The 23,895-nt window shown below is 32.9% G+C and overlaps 2 protein-coding genes across 2 annotated transcripts; both read right to left on the bottom strand.

Annotated features, from left to right (window-relative positions):
• Positions 1–3,284: 3,284 nt before the first annotated feature.
• LOC134270042 (uncharacterized) lies at positions 3,285–10,179 on the bottom strand. Its single transcript, XM_062752224.1, has 4 exons — positions 9,828–10,179; positions 7,728–8,025; positions 6,875–7,047; positions 3,285–3,374 (listed from the first exon to the last, which is right to left on the bottom strand). Exons 1-3 carry the CDS (start codon positions 9,858–9,860, stop codon positions 6,902–6,904), a joined length of 477 nt encoding a protein of 158 aa, XP_062608208.1. The 5' UTR covers positions 9,861–10,179; the 3' UTR covers positions 3,285–3,374; positions 6,875–6,901.
• A 1,733-nt stretch (positions 10,180–11,912) lies between these two features.
• On the bottom strand, positions 11,913–23,741 carry LOC134270041 (peptidyl-prolyl cis-trans isomerase D-like). Its single transcript, XM_062752223.1, has 11 exons — positions 23,668–23,741; positions 23,218–23,358; positions 21,129–21,235; positions 18,288–18,476; positions 17,819–17,941; positions 16,978–17,093; positions 15,720–15,812; positions 15,488–15,545; positions 14,712–14,798; positions 14,221–14,263; positions 11,913–13,165 (listed from the first exon to the last, which is right to left on the bottom strand). The coding sequence occupies exons 1-11, from the start codon at positions 23,723–23,725 to the stop codon at positions 13,077–13,079; spliced, it is 1,104 nt and encodes a 367-aa protein (XP_062608207.1). The 5' UTR covers positions 23,726–23,741; the 3' UTR covers positions 11,913–13,076.
• Between the last annotated feature and the right edge of the window lie 154 nt (positions 23,742–23,895).

Here is a 23,895-nt window from a genome sequence, read left to right as displayed (position 1 = left end):
CTCTTATTTGCGTAGACAAGTGCCTTGTCTCGATATGAAGTAAATTTCACTATAATATCTCTGGGGCGGTTCTCTTGCTGCTTGCCTACACGATGGGTTCGATCAATCTTATCAATGGGAATCGATAGGTTTTCTGGGGCAAGGATAAGCTTATTGATAACATTAAGTGCGAGCTCATCCGTATTTTCCTCATCATTTTCTTTGACACCCGTTATCTTTACACAGTTTCGACGAGAATATTGTTCTAAGTCGTCTACCTGCCACTCTAGTCTATCGACCTGTGTCTGTAGAGAGGAAACCTTTTCCAGTAGTGCATCAGAAATATGTGTTTTGAATACATCGTTATTTAAGATGACAGAGACAGCCCTTTTTGTAAAGTTTTCATCTTTAGAAAGAGTGTGGAGCAGTGAGTCTAACTTATGTAGATCTTGATCTAAGTTGGGCCCTGTAGAGTTAGCCATGGAGGTATCACTCTCACTGAGGTCGCACCTGAAACGTTTATTTCCACCTCCAAGTCCTCTGTTTGGGGTATTAATGTTACCAGCTTGATTCTTAGAATACTGTTTTTTATTAGTTTTAGGCATGTCCTATAAGGAATAACTGCAGTGAATACACAGCGAATACACAGCACACATACAGTGAATCAGTGAGTCCTGCTCACCGTAGTCACTCGCTCGATCTAACTTCTTAAGAATTGAAGGATGAAAGTGTTTTAGATCATATTACTCACTTTTACGGGTTTAATCACTACCTCCAATATACAGTGCATCCATTTCAACATAACCATCTACTTCATAACTCAATAACATACATTTTCACTCATTTTTTTTGATGGCTCGATTTAAACCCGTCCTACATGGCGCCTTGACCTTGACCTTCCGCCTTGACCTTGACCTTGATGCTCACTCCCCCATGACGCCTGATCCCACCTCTGTTGTTTTTGGAGGTCCATGTTTGCTCTGTACCAAGATTTATATATTGTTTGTAATGGACTCTGAGCTTGAATATGTTTGTTTTCTCCATATTTCAACATGATCTCCAAACTCTAAATAGATTGTCATTCAGAAACTCTAGCAACTTTTTAAATGACAAATTAAGTGTGTAATTGTGTGTACAATTAAAATGGTTTTTTAACGAATTAATTTTGCAAATGACCAGTGGTTCATTCTAGCTATTCCCACTCTTTGAAAATTAGGTAGAAAAAGGTAGGATTTTATGTGGGAATAGGAGGAATTTTTGTGTAAACAAATAATCAACTATAAACATATAAATACTGTACAAACAGTGATTAATGAACTTATGTTGGAATACAGGATTAGGTAAATTTGCTTTTTTAAATTATAAATCAGACTTTTTTCTTAATATTGAAGGAAAAAGGAAATTTTAAGTTAATTTCAAGATGTTTTCCCCGTTTATTGTATTTTCTAAAATTCAGCTTTTTAAAAAAATATTAATCTATTTATTTAATGTTTTAAAATCAATACATTAAAGTGGGTATCCTTTTGTAAGACTTTTTAAAAAAATTATCGTGAAATCCATATACCGGTATCAAATTAAAATAAATCATTCTTTTCATAAGTTTATTTATTTTTTGTTTTAAAATTTACAAAATATAGGTAAATCTAAGATGGAAAGTAATCAGTCTAATTACTGTAAAAACATAATTACTATATCAAAACATCTATTGTTATTTGCAAGTGGGAATAGGTGGAATTGAGATTTTTAACAAGCTAATTCAGAGAATTCGTGTCCCCCGCTTAGGGAAAAAGTCGGCTCCCCCTGACTGAATTTGTAGAATTATTAAATGTATACATGTATATTGAAGCAAATAAAATACATGTATGTCAATATGCATATAAAGATTGATTGCTTATTATGTGTATAGAAGATTTTTTTTATATGGAATGTTTATCACACTGTAATGATGATTTTATAACCTCATAAATTTTTCATTTCACATGCTGAATACTATCATTTAGTAAAAAAAAAAAAGTATTTAAAAAAAGAAAAAAAAGAAAGGATCGACCGAGATTTGATCCCGGGACCTCTCGCAATTGAAGCGAGAGACATAACCACTAGACCACGGAATCGCTTTACATGGAGTCAAGTATATGCAGAACGGAAGTCACATACATGTATATATTCATGTTTTCATGTTCGGTATTCTCAAAATTTTACACAATCCATGGTGTTTGATTTATTTACCTTTATTAAACAGTTCCAATAGATGTAATAAGAACATAAAGTCCGCCGAGAACCTGTTTTATACGCAATAACTCTCCTCATGCCCCTGCGCTAAAAATAGCGACATGTAATACTATAAATACTAATAAAACAAACGGGGTGGGGCACTTTGAGAGGGGCGAGAGACGTCCTAGGGAGTTTTGATATAAAATTACATTGCATAAGCTCAAAATCTTCTTGAAATATCGCCAGGAAATGATAGTATTACACACAGACAGAATGTGTAAATTTACGACCTTGAACTTTGACCTTTTGACCTCAAAATCAATAGGGGTCTTCATTAGGCCACAGGGAGTTGTTATATAAAATTTCATTGCAATAGCTCAAATGGTTCTACAGATATCGTGTGGAAACAAAGGTGTTTTAACAGACAGAATTTGCTTATTTATGACCTTGACCTTTGACCTTTTGACCTCAAAATCAATAGGGTTCTTCTTTAGTCCATACGGAGTTGCTATGCTAAATTTCATTGCAAAAGCTCAAAGGATTCTCGAGATATCGTGTGGAAACGAAAGCGTTACAGACAGACAGAAAGACGGACGGACGGACGGACAGACGGACGGACGGACGGACAAACCCAAATTAATATCCCCCACTTTTCAAGCGGGGGACAAAAAGTGGGAATAGGTAGAAGACACCTGACTAGTGCCAAGGTAGAGCCATTTGCATAACACCTAAAGGATTTCGATCACTGTTCGTGACGTACTAGCTGACGATAAATCCACGTATAATTGAAGTTTTATCAATATCACTTTCAATATCCGATTTGGGCAGGATGGTAACACCAGTCCAAATTAATGGCCACGATAACTTGGGAATATTTTCAAACTCTAATGTGGGATGGAAATATTTTGAGTTTGAACATGTTTTTCCCATTGGCAAGATACAACACAAATTGCAAAATGACGGAGAAAATACAAGATAGAAGTAACAATATATGTTTAATAACAAAATATACATAATAAAGATATAAACAAACTCAACAGAAATATTACGTAGAGATTCAATTACCGGTATTGTTTTTATTTTATTTAAAAAAAAAATAAAAACGGATAATAAAAACAAAAGCTGTCCCGTATCACATATTTAGCTTAGTATCACAGCACACAATGCACAATAGACTCTTCATCCTGAAATAATAATAAAAAAAAACATAACATTATACAATTATTGCTGGTTTTGAGGTCAATACAATAATTTAGCCATCTGAGGAGTACAATATTCACCGAGCCCGAAGGGCGAGGTGAATATTGTACTTCGAAGATGGCTAAATCATTGTATTGACCGAAAAAACAGCAATAATTGTTTTATTATATGATTCACTGATAAAATGATACAGCTTATTTTATTTTAAGTCCTAGCCAAATACAAGAGAGATGCAGAATTAAAATGTGAATAAACCTTACCAGTCGTATCAATTTGAAATGTTTTTTTTTAAATCAATTTTAGTTTCCATGATAAAAAATATATAATGTCAGTAGCTTTTGAAAAGAAAGAGTATTATCAGGGAAAACTGACAGCCGAAAAAAGTAAAAAAGAAAAAAGAAATGTTGTTAAGTTAAAGTGTTGGAGGGGGTCCCTGCATCCCCTCTTGCCATCCTCACCAAAAACATATATTCGCTTATGTTTTGTTCACATGAAAATAAAAATTATAGTCGTTTAAATAGCTTTCTAAAACAATTTGTATCAATTTGGAATTTCCTAATCTATTTTTAGATCAATGTAGAGGAAATAAATCCTTGTATTGACCTGGAACGTCACGTGCAGGTCAATACAACGTAATATTTTTCTAACATAGTTGGATCTAAGCCAATCGGAGAGATGGAAATTATTCAATCATATAATAAAGCTGAATGGTCTTAAATACGTTTATTATATGATTGAATAATTTCCACGTGACGTTCCAGGTCAATACAAGGATTTATTTCCTCTACATTGATCTAAAAATAGATTAGGAAATTCCAAATTGATACAAATTGTTTTAGAAAGCTATTTAAACGACTATAATTTTTATTTTCATGTGAACAAAACATAAGCGAATATATGTTTTTGGTGAGGATGGCAAGAGGGGATGCAGGGACCCCCTCCAACACTTTAACTTAACAACATTTCTTTTTTCTTTTTTACTTTTTTCGGCTGTCAGTTTTCCCTGATAATACTCTTTCTTTTCAAAAGCTACTGACATTATATATTTTTTATCATGGCAACTAAAATTGATTTAAAAAAAAACATTTCAAATTGATACGACTGGTAAGGTTTATTCACATTTTAATTCTGCTTCTCTCTTGTATTTGGCTAGGACTTAAAATAAAATAAGCTGTATCATTTTATCAGTGAATCATATAATAAAACAATTATTGCTGTTTTTTCGGTCAATACAATGATTTAGCCATCTTCGAAGTACAATATTCACCTCGCCCTTCGGGCTCGGTGAATATTGTACTCCTCAGATGGCTAAATTATTGTATTGACCTCAAAACCAGCAATAATTGTATAATATTTATTAGACTTTTTATGCATATATATGTAGGACTCCAAAGAGCGATGGGACTCCATGCAAAGTCCGATGGTCTGCACCAAACCCCAATGGTTTGACACGCCAAAGTCCGATAGTGCTGAAAACAGTTAACGTTTATGACGTCATAGTACTACTGCGCAAAAATGCGATGTTGTGCCATGCCAAGGCCCAATTGTTTAAAATAAATACAAATAAATATTCAATGCAAAGACTAACCCTAATCTTTTGGATATAGGTGCGAGACTAACACTTATCAGTCGAAAAATGTGTAACAACTATAAGCTAGATATCTTGGATGGGTGCAGGACTAACCAAATCAGTCCAATAGTGTGCGAGGACTAACCATAAAATATCTCAGGTGAGTTTGAAGAAACACATTGATGTTCAAGAACTAACCCTTATCAGTCGAATGGTGTACAAGGACTAACCCTAATAGCTCTGGTGGGCGAAAACAATAAGCAAAATCAGTAAAACTGTATGCGAGACAAATACTAAATCAATGGATTTTGAATGCAGGACAACGTCATGACGTCGGACTATGTGACGTTATAAACGTTGATTTTTCCTTCGCACCATCGGACTTTGGCGTATCAGACGATCGCACTTTAGCGCAACGTATCTCATAGGAAACGAGCCATCGGACTTTGGCGTGACCATCGGACTTTGTCCGTAAAGACACCGAGCCATCGGGTTTTGGCGAGACCATCGGACTTTGGCGAGACCATCGGACTTTGGAGTTCTACATATATACTAGTATTTTCCCTATCAGTCAGCTTGTCTGTTCGCATTGTTTTCATATTTCGCATGTGTATTTTTTGTGACATGACCTTTCTCTGGAAACCAAAATATTTGACCTTTTGGCCTTGACCTTGGAGTTTGACACACTTTTGGAAACACTTTTGGAAAAAGTATTATGCTTTAAACTGGGTCATAACATTTTATTGGTGTAAAGGCTTTCTTACAAGACTTGCATTGTGATAACACTTTTCTTTTGGTGTTTGATCCCTTGACTCACTACTAGAAAACCTAAACCTTGGCCAAAAAAGGAAAAATTAGTACTATGGCTCTCATATTTCATAGGTGTACATGTATTTCTTGTGAGACCTTCCTTTGGATAACAAATTCGCCCTTTTTGACCTTGAATTTTGACTTACTTTTAAAAAACTATAACACTGCACTATAATTTTTGAGCAGTTGGTGCCACTGCTTCTATGTTTCACATGAGTATATCTTTTGATAAGACCTCCCCTTGGGTATCATTAAATTTGACATTAACCTTGGAGTTCGCCTTCCATTAAAAACTTCGACATTTACCCTAACTTAAAAAGCTTGGTGCTTGGACTTTCATACATGAATTTCACAGGTGTACTTATACGGATATTACTAGTAAGTTCTTTCTTTGGGTACCAACAGGGACCTTAAGCAACTACCGTAAGTCTCGCGATATCTCGTAAGTCCCGGGATTTCGTACATAGGTCCCTGGTACCAACACGTTTTATTTCTTGACCTTTGCATTGGAGTTTGTTTTGCATTTGCAAAACTTTTACTTTTGCTATAAGCTGCCCATTTGGAGGCATCAGTGTTTCACAAACACGTTGTTTTTTCTACAGGCACTTGTTTTTTTTTATATGGACTGAGTACTAGTATTTATTAGTTCAATGAAAAATGGAGTTTTATTCATTATATTGCATGGTCACAGGAAACTGGCGTAACACTATACCTTCTTATTTTAGTTTTTTGAATTTCTATGAAAAAATATAAGAGGCAACCAGGCATTTTATACTGTGAGTGTTTGCTAAATATATAGCTTCCAAATTCTCTTCAAACTTCTGCAACGACACTTTGACAAAAAAAGTCTATCTGACTGATCCTAGTAACTTTAGATGATCTCGTTTTCACAAATATTTCATAATTGAGAAAGATTACACTAAACGTCCCGACTCCGTATTTTATAAATTTCATATACATGTACATGTATATAAAATAGTTTTTTTCCAAGTGGATCTTAATCTTAAATCCTAATAGCATAGTATTTGCTCCATAAAAAGGCAAATCAAAAGAGTTTGCAGTGTATAAAATCCCCTTAACGAATCAACAAAAGGCAATACTAACCTGATAGTATCCAATGTAACGTAAAAGTCACATGAAAACTAAATGGCTATTCCGTGAATGGCGAAGTTGGTTTGGCTCAATATGTATGTGAGGCTCTATAGATATTGTAAGCACAGCATGATAGGATTTTACAATAGGACTGTGAGCAGGAACATCTGTACAGCCCTCTCCAGCTTTAATATAAAGTGCTAGCATTCAATGTTATGTCAAAACTTACTGCATAAAAAGCTTACGAATAAAGCGAATTTCATATTCTTAAAAATGTTTCTTCAAAATATATCAATCGCAACTTCTCGGTGTTTTTTTCCGACAAGCGATAAAGAAGATGCGATTGGGAATCTCGATTCTAATATACCTGTATTTCTAGCTGATTAAAACGATTTCAAAACTTTAATAGCTAGGTAACTTATTGACAAACAAGTTGATGATACAAGAATATCAGCAGTCTTGCTTAAAGTAATCATTTCGTAAGTTCTATGGTCGATACAATGACCCTATCAGCAAAATACAATTTATCGAATACTGACTGACGTTTTTCATACTTATTGTTAGTCCATTATTTACACACTGAATTGATGACGGATTTTCCGTTACTTCCCGATCATGACAAGGAGAAAACGGCGCGGGCGTGACCAGTCAGCAGGGGATGCTCATCCCTCCTTGGCACTTGATCCTACCTCAGATGTTTTGGATCGAGGTCCGTGGTTACTCTACTCCTTTTTTGTATTGTTAAATCTTTCTTGGACTTTTGAGCTTGAATACTGTTCGTTAACTTTATATGTATATTTCATTAATACCTGGGTATGTATAAATAGTTTTATATACAAACAAAAGCTACAAAAACAAAACATACCTGGGAGAGGGCCCAGTCCTACTTTTTCTGCTATATCGAGATTAGTTTCTTGCAGTGCGTCGCACATGTCTAGGGCCCTAGAGGGTATCCCAGATACCAGTTTGTTTACAAGTCTCAAGACTACGTCATCACGATCCAAAAGTGAAAGGCTTCCGATCGCCTGCTGGTCGATCAAGCCCTTCCTTCGGAGGTTTTCTATGAGGGTGGGGAGATAAAGGGACTGCTGCAGTAAGCTGATATTGTCGTTCAGTTTCGACCAGACTTCACTTTCCTTGCAGGGCCATCTATTTCTACAACACTGTGTTAAAAATAAATCACACAAAATAATTGATTGTATATACTATTACTTTAAAATATATACCGTTACATGTGTATATATATCATTCAAGCGAATAAAGATTTAGGGCCAAAAAGATCGATTCAAGTTTTTACGTAGAATAATTCCTTGAAGTATTACCTATAGCTGGATAGTCGATATTTAATTAAAGGAAATCTTAAGCACCCCCTCCCCGTTACACAGATAGGGAACTTACAACGGAACAATGTCCTACAAGATATGAAATCAAAATTACGTTTGAAAACAAACCGGTATACAATTAAATCTTCACTGAAAAAAGGGACAAAGGGCTTTTAGCTGAATTGCAAAAGGTTTATGAAAGGATTTCTAGATAAATAAGAAAATCTATGTAGGATATTAAATCAAATTTAATAATTCTTTTAATTATCAGTGCTATGCAAGTATTGAATGTCAACAAAATTGAACAACTTCCGTCAATTATAAAGGGGTTGTTGTTTTTTTCTTTTTTGATATTTTAATATTGCTGGCGTGTTAGTCCGAAATATCTGACGTTTTCGAGGCCTTTTTCATATTTAAATTTGACTTAAAATATTTCATTGCACGAAATGTACACTGGCGTTAAATATAATCCCAGTGTCTTGTATTTTTTTTTAAAAATGAAAAACACTAAAAACAATGTATTATTATGTGTATCGTCGCAAACCACGGCCATAATGTACGATCCTCTCCCATTCTGGCCGGGTAGGAGAGAGCTATATGTGGACTCCGGACCGTGGCTTGTGACGATGTATTATGTGTAGCAAACAAGAAACAAATCAAAATATAATTTGAAGAGAAACGGTGGGTGTTTTCCGCTAATGGTGACGGCGTTTGGGTATACTCGGGAATGTATGATGTACATGTATGTACTTAGACATCACACATTTAATTGTCCTTGACAGCAATGACCAGGAATTCCGTAGATTGGATCTTGTTCGTTTTCAATCTAAAGAATGACTTTTAATTACAAATCATAAAACTTTTATATTAAATAAAACTTTTTCCCTACAAGACAATATCAAAATTTACATGTACATGTGTATTTGTTTTCGTGATCATGAGGTGAAAGCGCTCAAGATTTTGGGACAAACTATTATACAACTCATGCAGTTATCAATCTTACGTATTATATTAAGGTAATTCCAACCTCCTATGATGTCATAGGTTTTTGCAAAAACTGTTACATTTGTATTAGTTAAAATACATACCTGATAGAACGATATCTTTTTGAGGAATGCTTTTCAATTGGTGTACTGATAAATATATTGTTAAGTAAAAGAATTTAAAAAATGCATATTTTCTTTATTTAATCAATTATTCAATCTTTAAAAAATGTTGACAAGGGCAATAACTCCTTCTCAGGTCTCCTCATTCAGGCATTTGTTTTATTGTACTTCTAATGTAAAATAGTTTCCCTGATATTCACAATTCAAAGATATCTTATATGTATAAGTAGGAAGTATTTAGGAACATTCAGCATCAGAATTATGCATTTTAACCAGTTTTTGCATATTTTACATAATACTGTTTACAAAAAATGTGCGATTTTTTTGGGTTTTTACTTCTGTTTATTTATGTCTCCCATCTTAAATAATATGGCGACCTATAGGTTTTTTTTAATAATTGGAAAATTTAAAGTATATTAAATGAAAATAAATGCAGTTTTTGTACTTTGAACCATTAAAATTTTGAGGGTGGAAAGACCTTAACATTAATTGTTACATCTACACAATTTATGATATTGTTCAAATATAAAAGCTCACCAGCCCTTCTGCACTCCTTGTTTGTTCCTGCATCTATTTTTGAGCAAGATATCAAATATAAGATCCAAAAATGTAATTTAAGACTGTTGATAACTGCGTCACATAGCGATCAGTGCTGATATGTATGATTCTGTTTTGCAAATCGAAAGACTTCCTGGGATCAAAGAAGCTAGATAGATTATTTTTGCGTCTCAGACTTATGTCACGCATGCATACACTGCAAAACATGAAGTCACCTTGGGATCCTTGGAAAACCCCTCTCGATTAAACAATTCGTCGTATTTCTATATCCTTTATTCATTTTTCAAATATCTATCGAATGTAGACCTCTGATTTTTTTTTCTTTTGACGTCTATAATTATGTGCACTTGTTTTTCTACGGTGGCTGATTCGGGTCATAAAGGAATGAACACAGCATTTTCGGTTCCATGTGAGTGTATATTAATACACTGCTCGTGAAAAGAACGACAAGTTAATGAATATCTCTATTAAATTATTTTTAGAATTTTTAGAAGAAAGTAGTGCAGAAAAAAATCTACAAGTTCCTTAAGGTAAGTCACTCCTGAAATTTGTCATATCAAAGATTTTTTGAGAAGTATATTTTGGATAATTGTACTCAAAATCGCATGTATCAAACTGAGTACATTTAAGTTGACCTTTTTGCACTTAAATTTCATCTCTTTGGTTAATTACTTTAACCCTTATAATATTTGATTAGATGTAAGCATGGCAATAAATATAACCTTATTTTACGTAAAATAGTTTGAATAATATTTATCATTAAACAAATCTTGCAAATTAATGCGCGTAAATTATTGTGTGACCTTTTTGCACTAAAAAATAACATATTTGGGGTATTAAAAAACTTAATAGGCAATAAAAAATTTTCTTATATCAAACTTTTTACGACTTGAGTGCTGATCAGTCACAAGTATCGAGTAGTTTAAAATAATGAAAGAAAAAAATGGGGTCAGTGATGTTAATTTTGAAATATTTGTCAAAATATGTGATTTTCAGTCAAAAAATGGTGTAAATTTGACCTTGACTTCTTTAATATATTTGCATTTTTTGGAAAAGTTTGTTGGGTAAACTACTAAAAATATAAATTAAGACCTATATTAAATATTTTTAGCAATATCAAAACGGAAAATATTCTCTGAAGTTAATTTTTATAAGGAGATTTGCAGAATTTTCTGCTAAATATCCTTAAAAAGATTAGTCCCTCATAAATCTTGCTTCTTTGTAGATTTTTGACCATTGAATGTTAAAAAATTTACATTGTTGAATTTAAATATGTTATAAAAATTGAATTTTAATAAGTAGTTTTGAAGTAAAAGCTTCTGCGTGAACTTTTCTAAAAAGCTGACGAGTGACTTACCTTTTTGCAGACTTCTACAAACTATCAGATACCCAATGGATGTGGTCAAATTGACCTTGCTCCTCTACCAGCAAGTCCATTTTATATTCTTATAGCACAAGTTATTCGGAATTGCTATACATGAAGAGGAAAACAACTGTTGTGGCTTTCAACTGGACCTTCAGATATACATGCCTATATGTTTTATCAATACCGGGGTATTAAAAATCAATGATCTTTGATAGCCAAGGGTTTCTGATACGCTGACAAATGAGGTGATTTTAGAGATTTTCAATTGTCAACTTTCCTTATTTATTTAGTAATTTTCCAAGTTATTTTCATTCATATTCAATTATATCATATTCCAGTGAATAGTTATAGTGGCTTTAAATATGTCGGAAAGATCACAGATATGTAATAAAGATTCTGTCATCAAATTTCTGTTTCATATTTCAAGGAATATTCTTATTAAGTCTGCATGACTAAAGCCAGCCATTATTGTTTTACTCTATTGTATGCACTTTTACAATATATAAGTGTGGGACACCAACTCCCAGGATATAGCATATGCTCTCCTTAACTTCCTTGAGAGGAGCTGAAATACCAGTACCTTAAAGTCATGAACATATAAAATCATTTTACTTTAAAAGCAATAAAAAAAATTCCTTCAAATGTTCCATTAAACAAATAGAATATTATATTATATTAAAAAAAACATCCAATGAAAACTGATTTTAATTTTTTATTTATGTACATTGCATGATACAAGTACACTAAAATAAAATGTATGTCATACAATGTACCCAATATATAAATTCTATATGAAAAGGAATTGATATAAATGAAAAAATGAAGAGAATCTTGAACAAGAAATGACAAACCCTCACAAATCCTTGTAAGCAGTGCCTAGTTCAAGGCAAACTTAAGGTAAAAATACCTGAATTACTAATCATAATACATGTTTAAATAGTATCAGTATTACCCAAATTTGTCAAATTAAATTTGGCCTTGCTGTTTTTGAGATTTTCATCATACCGGTACTTTGAATTCTAAATCTAGCCCCATCCTAGCGCTATGAATCTTAAACATCCAGATCTCTAACACAGTGGATATGAATATTTTTCCTTGCATAAGATTCTTCAAGACCCCACCTTCTCACTATTTCTCTATCACCTGGTACCCTCCTTGAAGTACATGTAGGACATTACTTTGAAGTTACATTATACAGACATATTTGAATTTCATTCAGACATCGAGAAATGCTTTATAGAAAGTTTTATAGATACTTACTGAGAAGTTTTGGAGAAATTGATTAAAAATGTGAAAAATCTACAGATGGAGACCAGACACTCTTCAATCAAAAATACCTTTTCCTCCTTAATTTGCTATCTTATGTTAAGAATTCATAAAACTAATTCTAAAAAAAGAGTTCCATTCAGATGATTACATATTAGGTAATATACATACATGCATATTTCAAAGGACTGTCCAAAAAAAAAAATTCAGGAAAAATTAACAAAATACTAGTTTATAACAAAAATATGGCAGTGTTGTCAATGTAAATGATGAAAAAAAGTGTTAAAACATTGTCTTGTGATGAAAATCATGATCTTTATATGAATTTTACAGACTGGGTTGTGTGTCTTGTACATGCATAGTATTTATACTGATAACATTTGTAATTTATTTTGTCATACATGTACTCTGATTTGTTACATATTTCACATATTTACTCAACTGAAGTCTATAATTTTTAAATATTATTACACACAATTGACAGTTTCAATAATAAATGTACAGTAGACAATAAAATAGCCTGCATCCACATATTTTTGGACAGCCCTCATAAGTATAAAGAAAATGGTTAACAATAAAGTTTGAAGTTAAGGAAATCATGCAAACATTTTGGCATACATTTTTTTCTCTTTAGCTTTATATTCCTCTATAACCTTCTGTACCTTTGCCAACTCTCTCTGGATACCTGGAATAAAAAAAAAATTAAGGCTTTGTATGGTATATTTTGTCTACATACACTTTTTATGACTGAAATTACAGTATGTATACATGCATGCAGGGCTGTCCCAAAAATCAAGGAGCTGGGGAATTGCCCGTCTATAATAACATGATCCCCTAGTTATTCTGACATTCTTCTTCAATCCCTTTTAAGGGAAGAATCCTTAAACTCGAATTTACTTTTTGAAAAGTCCATCGTTATTTCAATTCTTAGGCAAATCTCATGCAATACAATGTTTTTGTACATGTATATTGAAAGATGATTAAAAACAATTGCAAATTAGAACAAGTTTCACAACATTGATTTCAGATTAACATGCATAACATGAACATGTTAGTAAAACCAGGTCTCTGTCGAGACTGTAGCTCGACTGGTTTGTACTTATAACAAAAGAAGAGAAAAGTAGCAGTTGGGACTTGAAACTTTACAACAGCAATGAATATAATAATGATCCTTGATTAAGTATCTTTTTGTGGCATGACTGCAATAAGACTACTACTGTAGGAGTAGCTTTTAATAAACAATTTGAACAAGCATGAATCTACAATACCTTAGAATGCATCCATATAAATATGACCAATCATAGCTTTGCTATTATTGAGAGGAAGATTTTAACTAAGAATTTACTATACATGTACATATATACTGCTATATATTGATTGTCCATGGTGGCCTCACCTTACCCCAAGGGATCATGATTTGAACAAACTTGAATCTACACTATCTGATAATGATTCCATGTTTCATCTTTCCTGGCCCATTGGTTCTTGAAAAGATTTTCAATGAAGCCATTTGTCACTATTTTGTAATTATCTCCCTTTGGAGGAAGGCCTGGCCACTTGAATCCCCTTTACCCAAGGATACTTTGTGCCAGGTTTGATTGAAATTGACCCAGTAGTTTTGGAGAAAAAGATAAAATTGTTAAAAGTTTACTACAACAACGGACAAAAGGCAAATTTTGATCAGAAAAGCCAACTTGAGCCTTTGGCTCAGGTGAGCTACAAAATAGGAAAATGCATTACCTTTATCAGATGGTTCCAGTTTAGCAGCTTTACTTAAACAATCCTAGAAGGAAATGAAGATTATGACTTCTCTTAAATAGATTATTTATTAAAAATAAAACTAGTTGATAAAGAAATTTGGAAAAAAAAAATTTTGTTTCCAAATAATGAATAAGTGGAAATTTTAGCGAGACACAAATTTAGCGATTTGTCCTTAAAAACTGGTATTTTATTTTTAGGAAAATATAATTTTAAAATTCCCACTAAAGAAGCTATTACAAATAAAATTCAATTAATATTTAGGGATATCCAAATAATATAGGACGTATTTTAGTGATATCAGCCAAAATTAAATCCTTGCTAAAAATTCTGCTTATACAGCATTGCATCTATTAGTGAAAATCTTGGGTACAGCTTGTTGATTGTAAGATAGTTTCTTAACAGATTTTTTTTCTTTTTTGATATTAAAGCAAAAGACATCTGCAGAAAACAGCAAGGAAATTTGAACCTACCACAGCTTCGTCAAAGTTCTTGCGGCCACTCTCTGCTTGACCCTTCCTGAACAGTGCTTTGACATTTTTATCATTTGCTGTTAGTACCTGCAGAGAAAAGCAATAACAGAATAATTATCAAGTAATACCTCGTCAAATTTAAACATTAGAAATAAATACCAAGAAAGAGGCCCAATGGCCTGATTGGCCTCTGAGGACGTGCTAAGAAATAACTCCCAAAACAAATGCTTACTGTAGAAAAGCAGAATTGTATTTGTATACCAAAGTTTGCAGATATAAATGTCTTTCAAGCAAAACTTGTTTGCTTGTCAACATATTTTGAAACTTTCAAATCTTTTTTTGAGAAATGAACCTACATGTAACTCCAATCGGTACTTTACAAAAATGTTAAACAAAGATTAATCCCTCCTTAAAATGCCAATTTTCTTTGGTCCAACTTGAATTGATATATTACATACTCTGTACATGAAATAAAAAATGTGATTCATGCTAAGTAGAATATTTTTATGAATGGTACAGACATATACATGTTGTTACATATACATGTACAGTGGAGCCTCATTTATCCAGACGCTTTGGTTCCCAGTCATTTTGTTCGGATATGTGAAGCGTCCGGATACCTGAATCACCAGTTAAACAAGACATAATAACATTAAAAAATTCCGTTCCGATAAAAATCGTCCGGATATCTGGTGGTCCACTGTGCATGGATTTAATGAACCCTCCTGTGTTCGAACAATTTTATTCAAATGTATTTGAGAAAAAGTCTTTCTTACTTCATTACATTGTTCAATGGCTTGGTCATATTCTTCTAGCTTAAGGTGACATGCAGCTCTAGCAAGGAAAGATAGGTATCTTAATATTAGACTCGTATATTTTCATAATATTCACAAAAATTTGGAAAAATTCTCTCTCTCTCTTGCATGCAGAAAAAAGTCTGTTTACAGTAATTAATGCTTATTATTTAATTATTTTCAAATATAGAATACCAACAGTACAAGTACTTACAAATTAAGAGAAACTGGGATTAGATAAGATGTCTCAATGTCTTCATTTGCCTCATCACTTAAATCCATGTTGTCATCAAGTTCTTTTAAATATCTGAAAACGAAAAAGAACAAATATTAAGTTCAGTAGCAATTCAAAATAAAAATCGGATCACGCATCAACATGTATAATGTACATGTATAAACAACTACATGTATCATAGCACACATATAAAAATCTACTGTGTATACACTATTACAGCTGAAATGTTACATATCAAACGTACACAAATATGCTGTGAATACACTATTACAGCTAAAATGTTAAACCACACACTTTTATGCACCCTGTTTTTCTGTTTATCTGTGTCTGTCTGTCTGTTGTCAACTTTAACCTTCGCCATAACGTTTGCGAGAGATATATTTTGTTTTTGTTCTGTTAACCGGTGTATCGCGGTATTTTTTTGTGAATACCGGTGTATGCTATAAATTGTTATAAAAAGAGTTATTTGCCCTTTTCAAGGTAAAATATGGCGGCAAGCGACGTGTGTGATCTATCTGTTGTTACATGAAACCCTTTCATGTTAAAGCCTTCACAACTTCACCATAACTTTTGAACCATGAGAGCAATATTTTAAAAAATTATATTGTGATATATTTACAAAATATAATTGGTATGCATACTCCATACCAATAAAGCTCTTTCAAATGATATCAAGGTCAATGACCTTGTGACCTTAACTGTGACCTATATGCTAAAAATAGCTTTTTCAAACTTTCGCCATAACTTTTGAACCATGAGGGGTAGAGACTTTATATTTGGTACGCATACTCAACTAATAAAGCTCTTTCAAATGACGTCAAGATGTATGACCTTGTGCCTTGACTGTGACCTATATGCTAAAAGTAGCTTTTTAGAACTTTCACCATTATTTTTGAAGCATGAGAGATAGAGACTTCGTATTTGGTATGCTTACTTCACTAATTAAGTTCTTTTAAATGACACCAAGGTCAATGACCTGGTGACCTTGACTGTGACTTGTCTGCTAAAAATAGTTTATTGAACTTTGTTGCCACCGGGTGCATAGTGTTTCACAAACACATCTTGTTTTTTTTAAAAATTATTACAATTTTGGTAATCATATCTGTAGAACTTATCAATTTCAATATACATATACATTAATACATCTTTTCAAAGAGCTGCGTATTTCTACATGTACATGTACATGATTTATTTTATTGATATGTTTGCCCCAAAGAGTATATCAGCCTTCACCTACCTGAGAGCCTTTTTATATTTTCTCTTTGCTGGTAGATATTTCTGTTCTTTAAACAACCCATTACCACAGTCTTTTATGGATTTTATCATCTCCAATACCTTGTCTTTGTTTTCAGACTGTAATACAAAAGATCGTAGCTAAATTAATGCAATATTACATGAACAAGTACAATCTGTACATTAAATGTGAAAATGTACACATATCACTTTTAAAGGAAATACATATAGTGAGATGTGTTACTTACATGTAGTTTATTTCTTTTTTTTAACCCAAAGTTCATTTCAAAGATGGTACAGCAAAACTCGTTTAGTACGAACACATATATTGCAAATTTACTGATATAACGAAGTCATCTTGGATCCCCAGCTGTATAAATTTAATAAATTTCTTATATGATTATAATGAATTAGGGATATAGCGAAGTAATTTCCTAGGTCCCTGTGACTTCGTTATAACCAAGTTTTGCTGTATTTTGATTTAATAAGCTACAATGTCTCCATTACGACCAAATTCAGCTTAATTTCAATAATAACGAGTCCTGTTTATAAAACATTTTACAACTTCTGGAACATCATTTTACAACCAATGGTTTATCATAATCGTTATGAAAAGTTTACAACACTTGTAGATGATTTATTTTTATAAGTACACTGATATGTCCTATAAAGAATTACATTATTCAAATGGCTATTTGAAGCAATGCTTTTCTGCATGTTTAAAACCTGAATTGATCTTTTTATCATAGAATTCATACAAAATAAATAGAAATAAAATTCTAGCATCATTAAGTTTAATTCCATGGTATTTGTACACAGTCTAAATTGATAATAATCCTACTTACATTACTGAAATCTACATCGCAGTCCTCTGGCCAGTCAGGAATCGGGTCACCTGATTCATCACCTGTGGACACCCCATCCTCCTGCCCGGGGGCTAGCTCTCCACAATCACTGATTACACACTCCTGTAGGTAAAATGTCATAAGTACTTATACATGTAGTACATGTACTTTTAAAGTTCCATGTGCCTTTTCCTCCACAAACTATAATATAACCTTTAAAACGATATCGTAATTTTACTTCATTTGCAATTTTCAAAACTGAGAACCATCCTTTTAGTTTACCCCTAAAGAAAACTGTAAATATTGGAAAAAAAAAAAAGAAGAAAAAAAAAAAACTTTTAAACTTCTGTTTTTGGGATCAACATTTACATTTCAAAGCACAAACAACAGAAAACTTTCCACAAAATGTTGAGTGTGGATTTTTTTTTTAAAAAATTCATATATTATCCTTTTGTTTCCTTTCACATACCAGTTTTGGATTTTCTCCATCTTTTTCCACATTCTCCAGTTCACGAACAACACCCATTCCCTTTACGACTTTTCCAAAGACTACATGTTTACCATCTAGATGATGGGCTGGCTTACACAAAATAAAGAACTGTGAACCATTTGTATTAGGACCTGCATTGGCCATACTGAGAAGACCTGCCTTGTCATGCTGAAACATAAAATTACAAGTTGAGGTCAAGGAAATAGGAAAGGTCAAGGTAAGAAATTAATTACATAACTAGAGCAAAGCTCGTTGCAAAGCAACGAGTAGGTCTTCCGTCCTGTTTGACCGGAAAAAGCTTTCATTTTTAACAAAAATGAGAAATAACGCTTAAAAATGGTTTTAATCCTCTAAAGCTATGTTTATTAATGCGAAAATAAACAAATTTTTGCTACTTCCGGTTTAACCGGAAGTGACGACGACGGACAGAAAATTAATTTTTATGCTCCCAGAGACATATATTACCCAAAAACTTAACAAGAACGGCAAAAATACGCGTTTTTGACTACTTCCGGTTTGGCCGGAAGTGACGACGCCGGACGTATTTTGACGACACAGATAGATTTAGCTTGACATTTTGAACAACTTTGCTTCTTTGAGGTATTACAAATTTTCAATACATATTGAGATATATAGGAAAAACTTTCGGCCCCTCTAGGCCCTTGATTTTAGGGGCCAGCCCTTTTTTTCGAGAAATCATTTGAAAGATCGTGCAATTCTACACTTCTTTTGTTCTACATGCTTTAACAAAATATTTCTAGGTAAAAAGTTATCGTAGAAAAGGTATTAAAAATTTTGAAATACTTGATAGGACTATTTTCGGGCCATAGCGAGAGTCGGCGTTTCGTACTTCCTGTGGTTGAAATATACCTAATACACATCTCCAAAGGTTGCTCTATCAGCACTGAAAATTTCATGCTTCTGCATTTTGTGCTTTTTGAGAAAACTGCTGGACAAAATGACCCTCTAAAACTCACTAAATCGCAAAAACCTCCGAACCGGAAGTGACGTCATCAAATTAAAAAATAAAGTGCCACGCCACAGCATGATACGCCCGTCAAAAAATTACAATTATAATGTATCTTAAACAGTTAAAAGTGCAGAAAAAAATCATGTCAACCTTGATTTTAAGATTTCAATGATTTTTACACACCTTAAAAAATTTGTTTATCCATCTCATGTGGTGTAGGCATTAATTATAACAAATATTGCATCATTCATAGATTTCTATACCTTGCCAAATGCCTATCATGTTAAACAATATCAAATTAATCTTCACAACTTAATCTATACCTAATTAATTTTGGAAATAAAAGGCTGGCCATCAAATATAAACTGACCAACAGTTCTTCTGTCTAATTCCCGAAGGAGACAATTAAGAGCATGCTCTGAAGTAATGAAAGAGACATGCAGCTAGCCTTCCTACATTGAACACATTAATTAATCTTTAACTGGATGCTTGTCTACTCATTACTCCCAAAAGATTATTGGATCTGCACTATCTACCATAAAACATTTTTAAAACGTATAAAACATCAATGATTTTTTTTTTTTAGATTTAATGTCAGACAGTTAATTGTTAATATGCAATTCACATGGACATGCAGATTCAATCCCTACCCCCATAAAATTAATTTTTAAGTTCACAATATTATGTAATAGTTTAATATGCAATATCAAATTAGTTTTAATTACTTCTCATCAAATTCATTTTAAAACTTTGGCTATCCAAGAAGAGCTATTTTTAATCCAAAAGGCTTACCCATTTGGCCCAATACTCAAGGGATATAGATAGCACTGATGCTCTTACAGCTACTCCTCACACTAAACTCATTAATTTCTTTCTCTAATTTGACATGCAATTTTCTGTTATCAAAATTCTTCTTGACCAGTGCTTGATAATTAGACTCATGGGAGTGGTGGAATTTCTCTAACATACATTACATTTGTTATAGATTGCTGTCAAGTATATATGCTAAAAAAATAAGTATTTTCTTAATTTAACATTTTTCTAATAAGGTTAGTGCAATAGTTTTACATTTTTTTGAATGTGTAAATGAATAGAAAAAAAGACATTTCTTTTTAAAAATTCCACTTAAATTAAAGGTCACAGTGACCTTGAAATAGGTCGCGACACACCTTCTACCTAAGATGCATAAACTGGCCAAGTTTGATGATTCTAAGTCTAATAGTTTTCTAGTTATGAACCGGACAGGATTTTTCCATATTTGGCTATAACTTTTTAATTATAGGTCAGAGCGACCTACTTTTTGTGCGCGACACACCTTCTACCCAAGATGTATCAGCTGACAAAGTTTGATAACTCTAGGCCTTATAGTATTCAAGTTATGAGCCGGACACGAGAAAAGCTAACAGACGGACAGACAGACAGCTAGACAGACAGACAGACAGACGGACGGACACGAAGCCTATAACATAATACGTCCCGTCTTAAGACGGGCGTATAAAAAAGCCTTAAGTTCATATCATTTGTCTTCAATGCTGAAAGTTTCATTAAAATCCATCGACGCATTTACGAGAAATCGCGTGCACAAAATCGGTAAGAATAATAATAATAAGAAAAGTTGAAAAGAAACAACAGAAAAATAAGAAGGTCTTCCGTTGAAACGGAAGACCTTAATTGAATACCTCTCTGTGCTGTAATATGTGTATAAAAATTCTGACTAGTAAATCTTTAATATTTTTTGAAAATAAGTAAATGGAATATTCATAACAGGTGAATAAAAAAAAAATCAAAAATATCACCCTTATAAATCTAGAACTACTATACTGTACTACATCCATAACTAAGCCTCTTACTTTGTATGGGAACCCCTCATCTTCAAATTTAGCTCCATAAATACTTTCTCCCCCTGTTCCATTTTTATTGGAAAAGTCCCCTCCTTGGACCATGAAATCCTTTATTACTGAAAGGTGAAGTTCATTTTATAAACATTTAAGTTGCAAGTTACATATGTACATGGAATCGACATTTCAGAGCATTCGATATTCTACAGAGTGATTTTATTCATGATAAGGAATATATTTGCTCAATATTATTTTCATCCTTCCACAATTGCAAACAATTTTGTCAAATTTTAATTTGCCCAGACATGATTGTGATGAAGCGATGATGATGTCTTCACCGAGTTTTCTGTTATACAATAAAATGATTTCCTTGTGTATAAAAAATTATTTAGAAATTTATACACAGTATTTGCATCTGACTATTCAACTACATGTATGTTGATCATGCCTTTAGAGGATGCGGAAAAATATTGCCAGGGTGATCTACAAGTTTCTAGATTATTTTTTAAAATATGCATTCCATTTTTACAACTATAACAATATTTCCAACTTACTTCATAATGAACGCATACTTGTCTGCTATGATTCATTAATTTTTTTAACAGTTACAGAGAAGCAAAATGAAATCCAGAATTGCATTTTACCCTTGGGGCAATCCTAATAATGTCCACTAAAATACAATTCTGATGACATGTAATAATTATGCAAGTAAGTGACAGTGTGATATTATTTTTCATATCACAGATATGTGTCTATACATGTGCAAAGAACTTCAGTACACATTCATGTCAGTCTGACATGACACAAGCTTTCCTACATTATTACTGTAAATTACGTTTTATTCGCGTGAACTTTATTTTCGCGTTATTACACGAGGATGTGTGCTCGCGAAAATTTCATTCTCGTATATATAAGTATTCCTTTGGACTATACTGAGTAATAACCACAATTCATAAATTTTGTCTCGCTAATAAAGAGTTAATGACTATCTCGCAAAAAAAGTGTCATGAAAATTAAGTGATCTACAGTACACAATTAAAGTACCGGTATATCATTGAGGAAGTTAGCAAGATTCCAGTTCCCCAAGGCCAGGACTATTTCCTGAGGCAAAGCTGTTTTGTTATACTGATACAAATGTAAAATTCAGAGGATTAAGATAGCATGATTTCAAAGCAGGGATTAGCTCAATGAATTAACACACAGAGATAAATCCATTCACATGTCATACAAATGTAAAAGTAAAATCTAATAACCCTGAATTACCCCAGTACCTTTCGAAGCAGGGATTAGCTCATTTGACTAATGCATGGAGATTAATCCAATCCTAACAATTTCTAGGGAATAAGTCACATCTATAGATCTAATGTTATATAGGGAAAAATCAGTAGAAGTATAATAATTAACATCATTTTACCTCTACTGATTTTTTACTACTATGAACCAACTTTTATTCGCGACAACTTTAATTCAAGATTTACCGAATTAAACTAGTTTGCGGCGATAATTTTTTGCCTTTTTTGATCTGTTGTTAATAGATACAGAGACTTTAAGGACTGGTTCACGGCAAGAAATATTCACAATGACGAGGCTCTCGCGAACTTCGCGAAAATTTTTTGCATGCAAATAAAAGTTGGTTTACAGTATATAAAAATTAGGTAGTAAAATGTTAATTATTCCCTTGAAATCACTGTGAATGGACTAATCCCTGTGTTAGTCATATGAGCTAATCCCTGTTTTAGAAGCTAATTCCCAGTTATCTGTAATTCTCTAGATTTTACTTTTTTTTAACGGTATAATGTGTTAATGGAGTAATCCCTGTGCATTAGTCAAGTGAGCTAATCCCCTCTCTGAAAACTAATTCCCTGTTCCCCTCGACCAGGTCTATTTCCCTCAGCTGCGCCTTGGGAAATAGTCCAATTCTTGGGGACTGGATTCTTGTTAACTCCCTCAATGATATACTTTACCTGTATAATAATACTTCTCCCCTCTCCCTAGTATTCATATCACTATTTAAAGTAAATTAGTATTTATTGCTGTGCTTGATTCAATGATTGAAATAAATACATATGTTGACGCTTTGTAATAAGATTGTCCTACATACTTCTATGAAAAGGACAATTCTTAAAGTGGAGTGGACATCCTGTGGTTTCTCCAGTGCCCTTTTCTCCTGTACATAATGCTCGGAAGTTTTCACAGGTTTTAGGAAGTTTATCTTTGAATAATTCAAAGACAATTCTGCCCACTGCAAAATAAATACAGTCCATCATATCTATAATTTACTATATTATATAAAATTAATTTTCGGCAGTATACTTGTGAGAGTTATAAAATAAAAGTATATTAAATTGTTATTAAAATACACGCATATTGCCTTGCTACACTCAGTGAGTCAGTCTTTAAAAATAAATTAGAGTAAATTCGAGAGACCGCAAAATACTGCGGTCTTTCTCACAGAATGAGATTTCCATCAACATTTCGGAACTTTTATGAAATTCTACTTTTTTCATTTGTGTCTGATTTAAAAGGGACAATGCATAGGAGAATGTCTTGCCATTTTCGCCGCCTATTTGAACATCAAAGAAAACTCGTGGGTTCTCCGGATTCTCCATGTTTTCAAATGGCCTCACCGGTGCTAGACAAGTCGTACCAAGGTATCATCCATGGCATATCATACCGGTAGTCAATATCATAACCTTATCCATGTCTTTATATTGGCTTGCAGACGTTTTATATAGAAAACCACCGTTTTAAATATACTTGATTTAATTACTTTCCCTAT

Source organism: Saccostrea cucullata, unplaced genomic scaffold (assembly GCF_032062105.1).
Source record: "Saccostrea cucullata isolate Sc308-1 unplaced genomic scaffold, CSIRO_AGI_Scuc_v1 ctg261, whole genome shotgun sequence".
Taxonomy (NCBI): Eukaryota; Metazoa; Mollusca; class Bivalvia; order Ostreida; family Ostreidae; genus Saccostrea; species Saccostrea cuccullata.
This window is presented reverse-complemented; position numbering and strand designations above follow the sequence as displayed.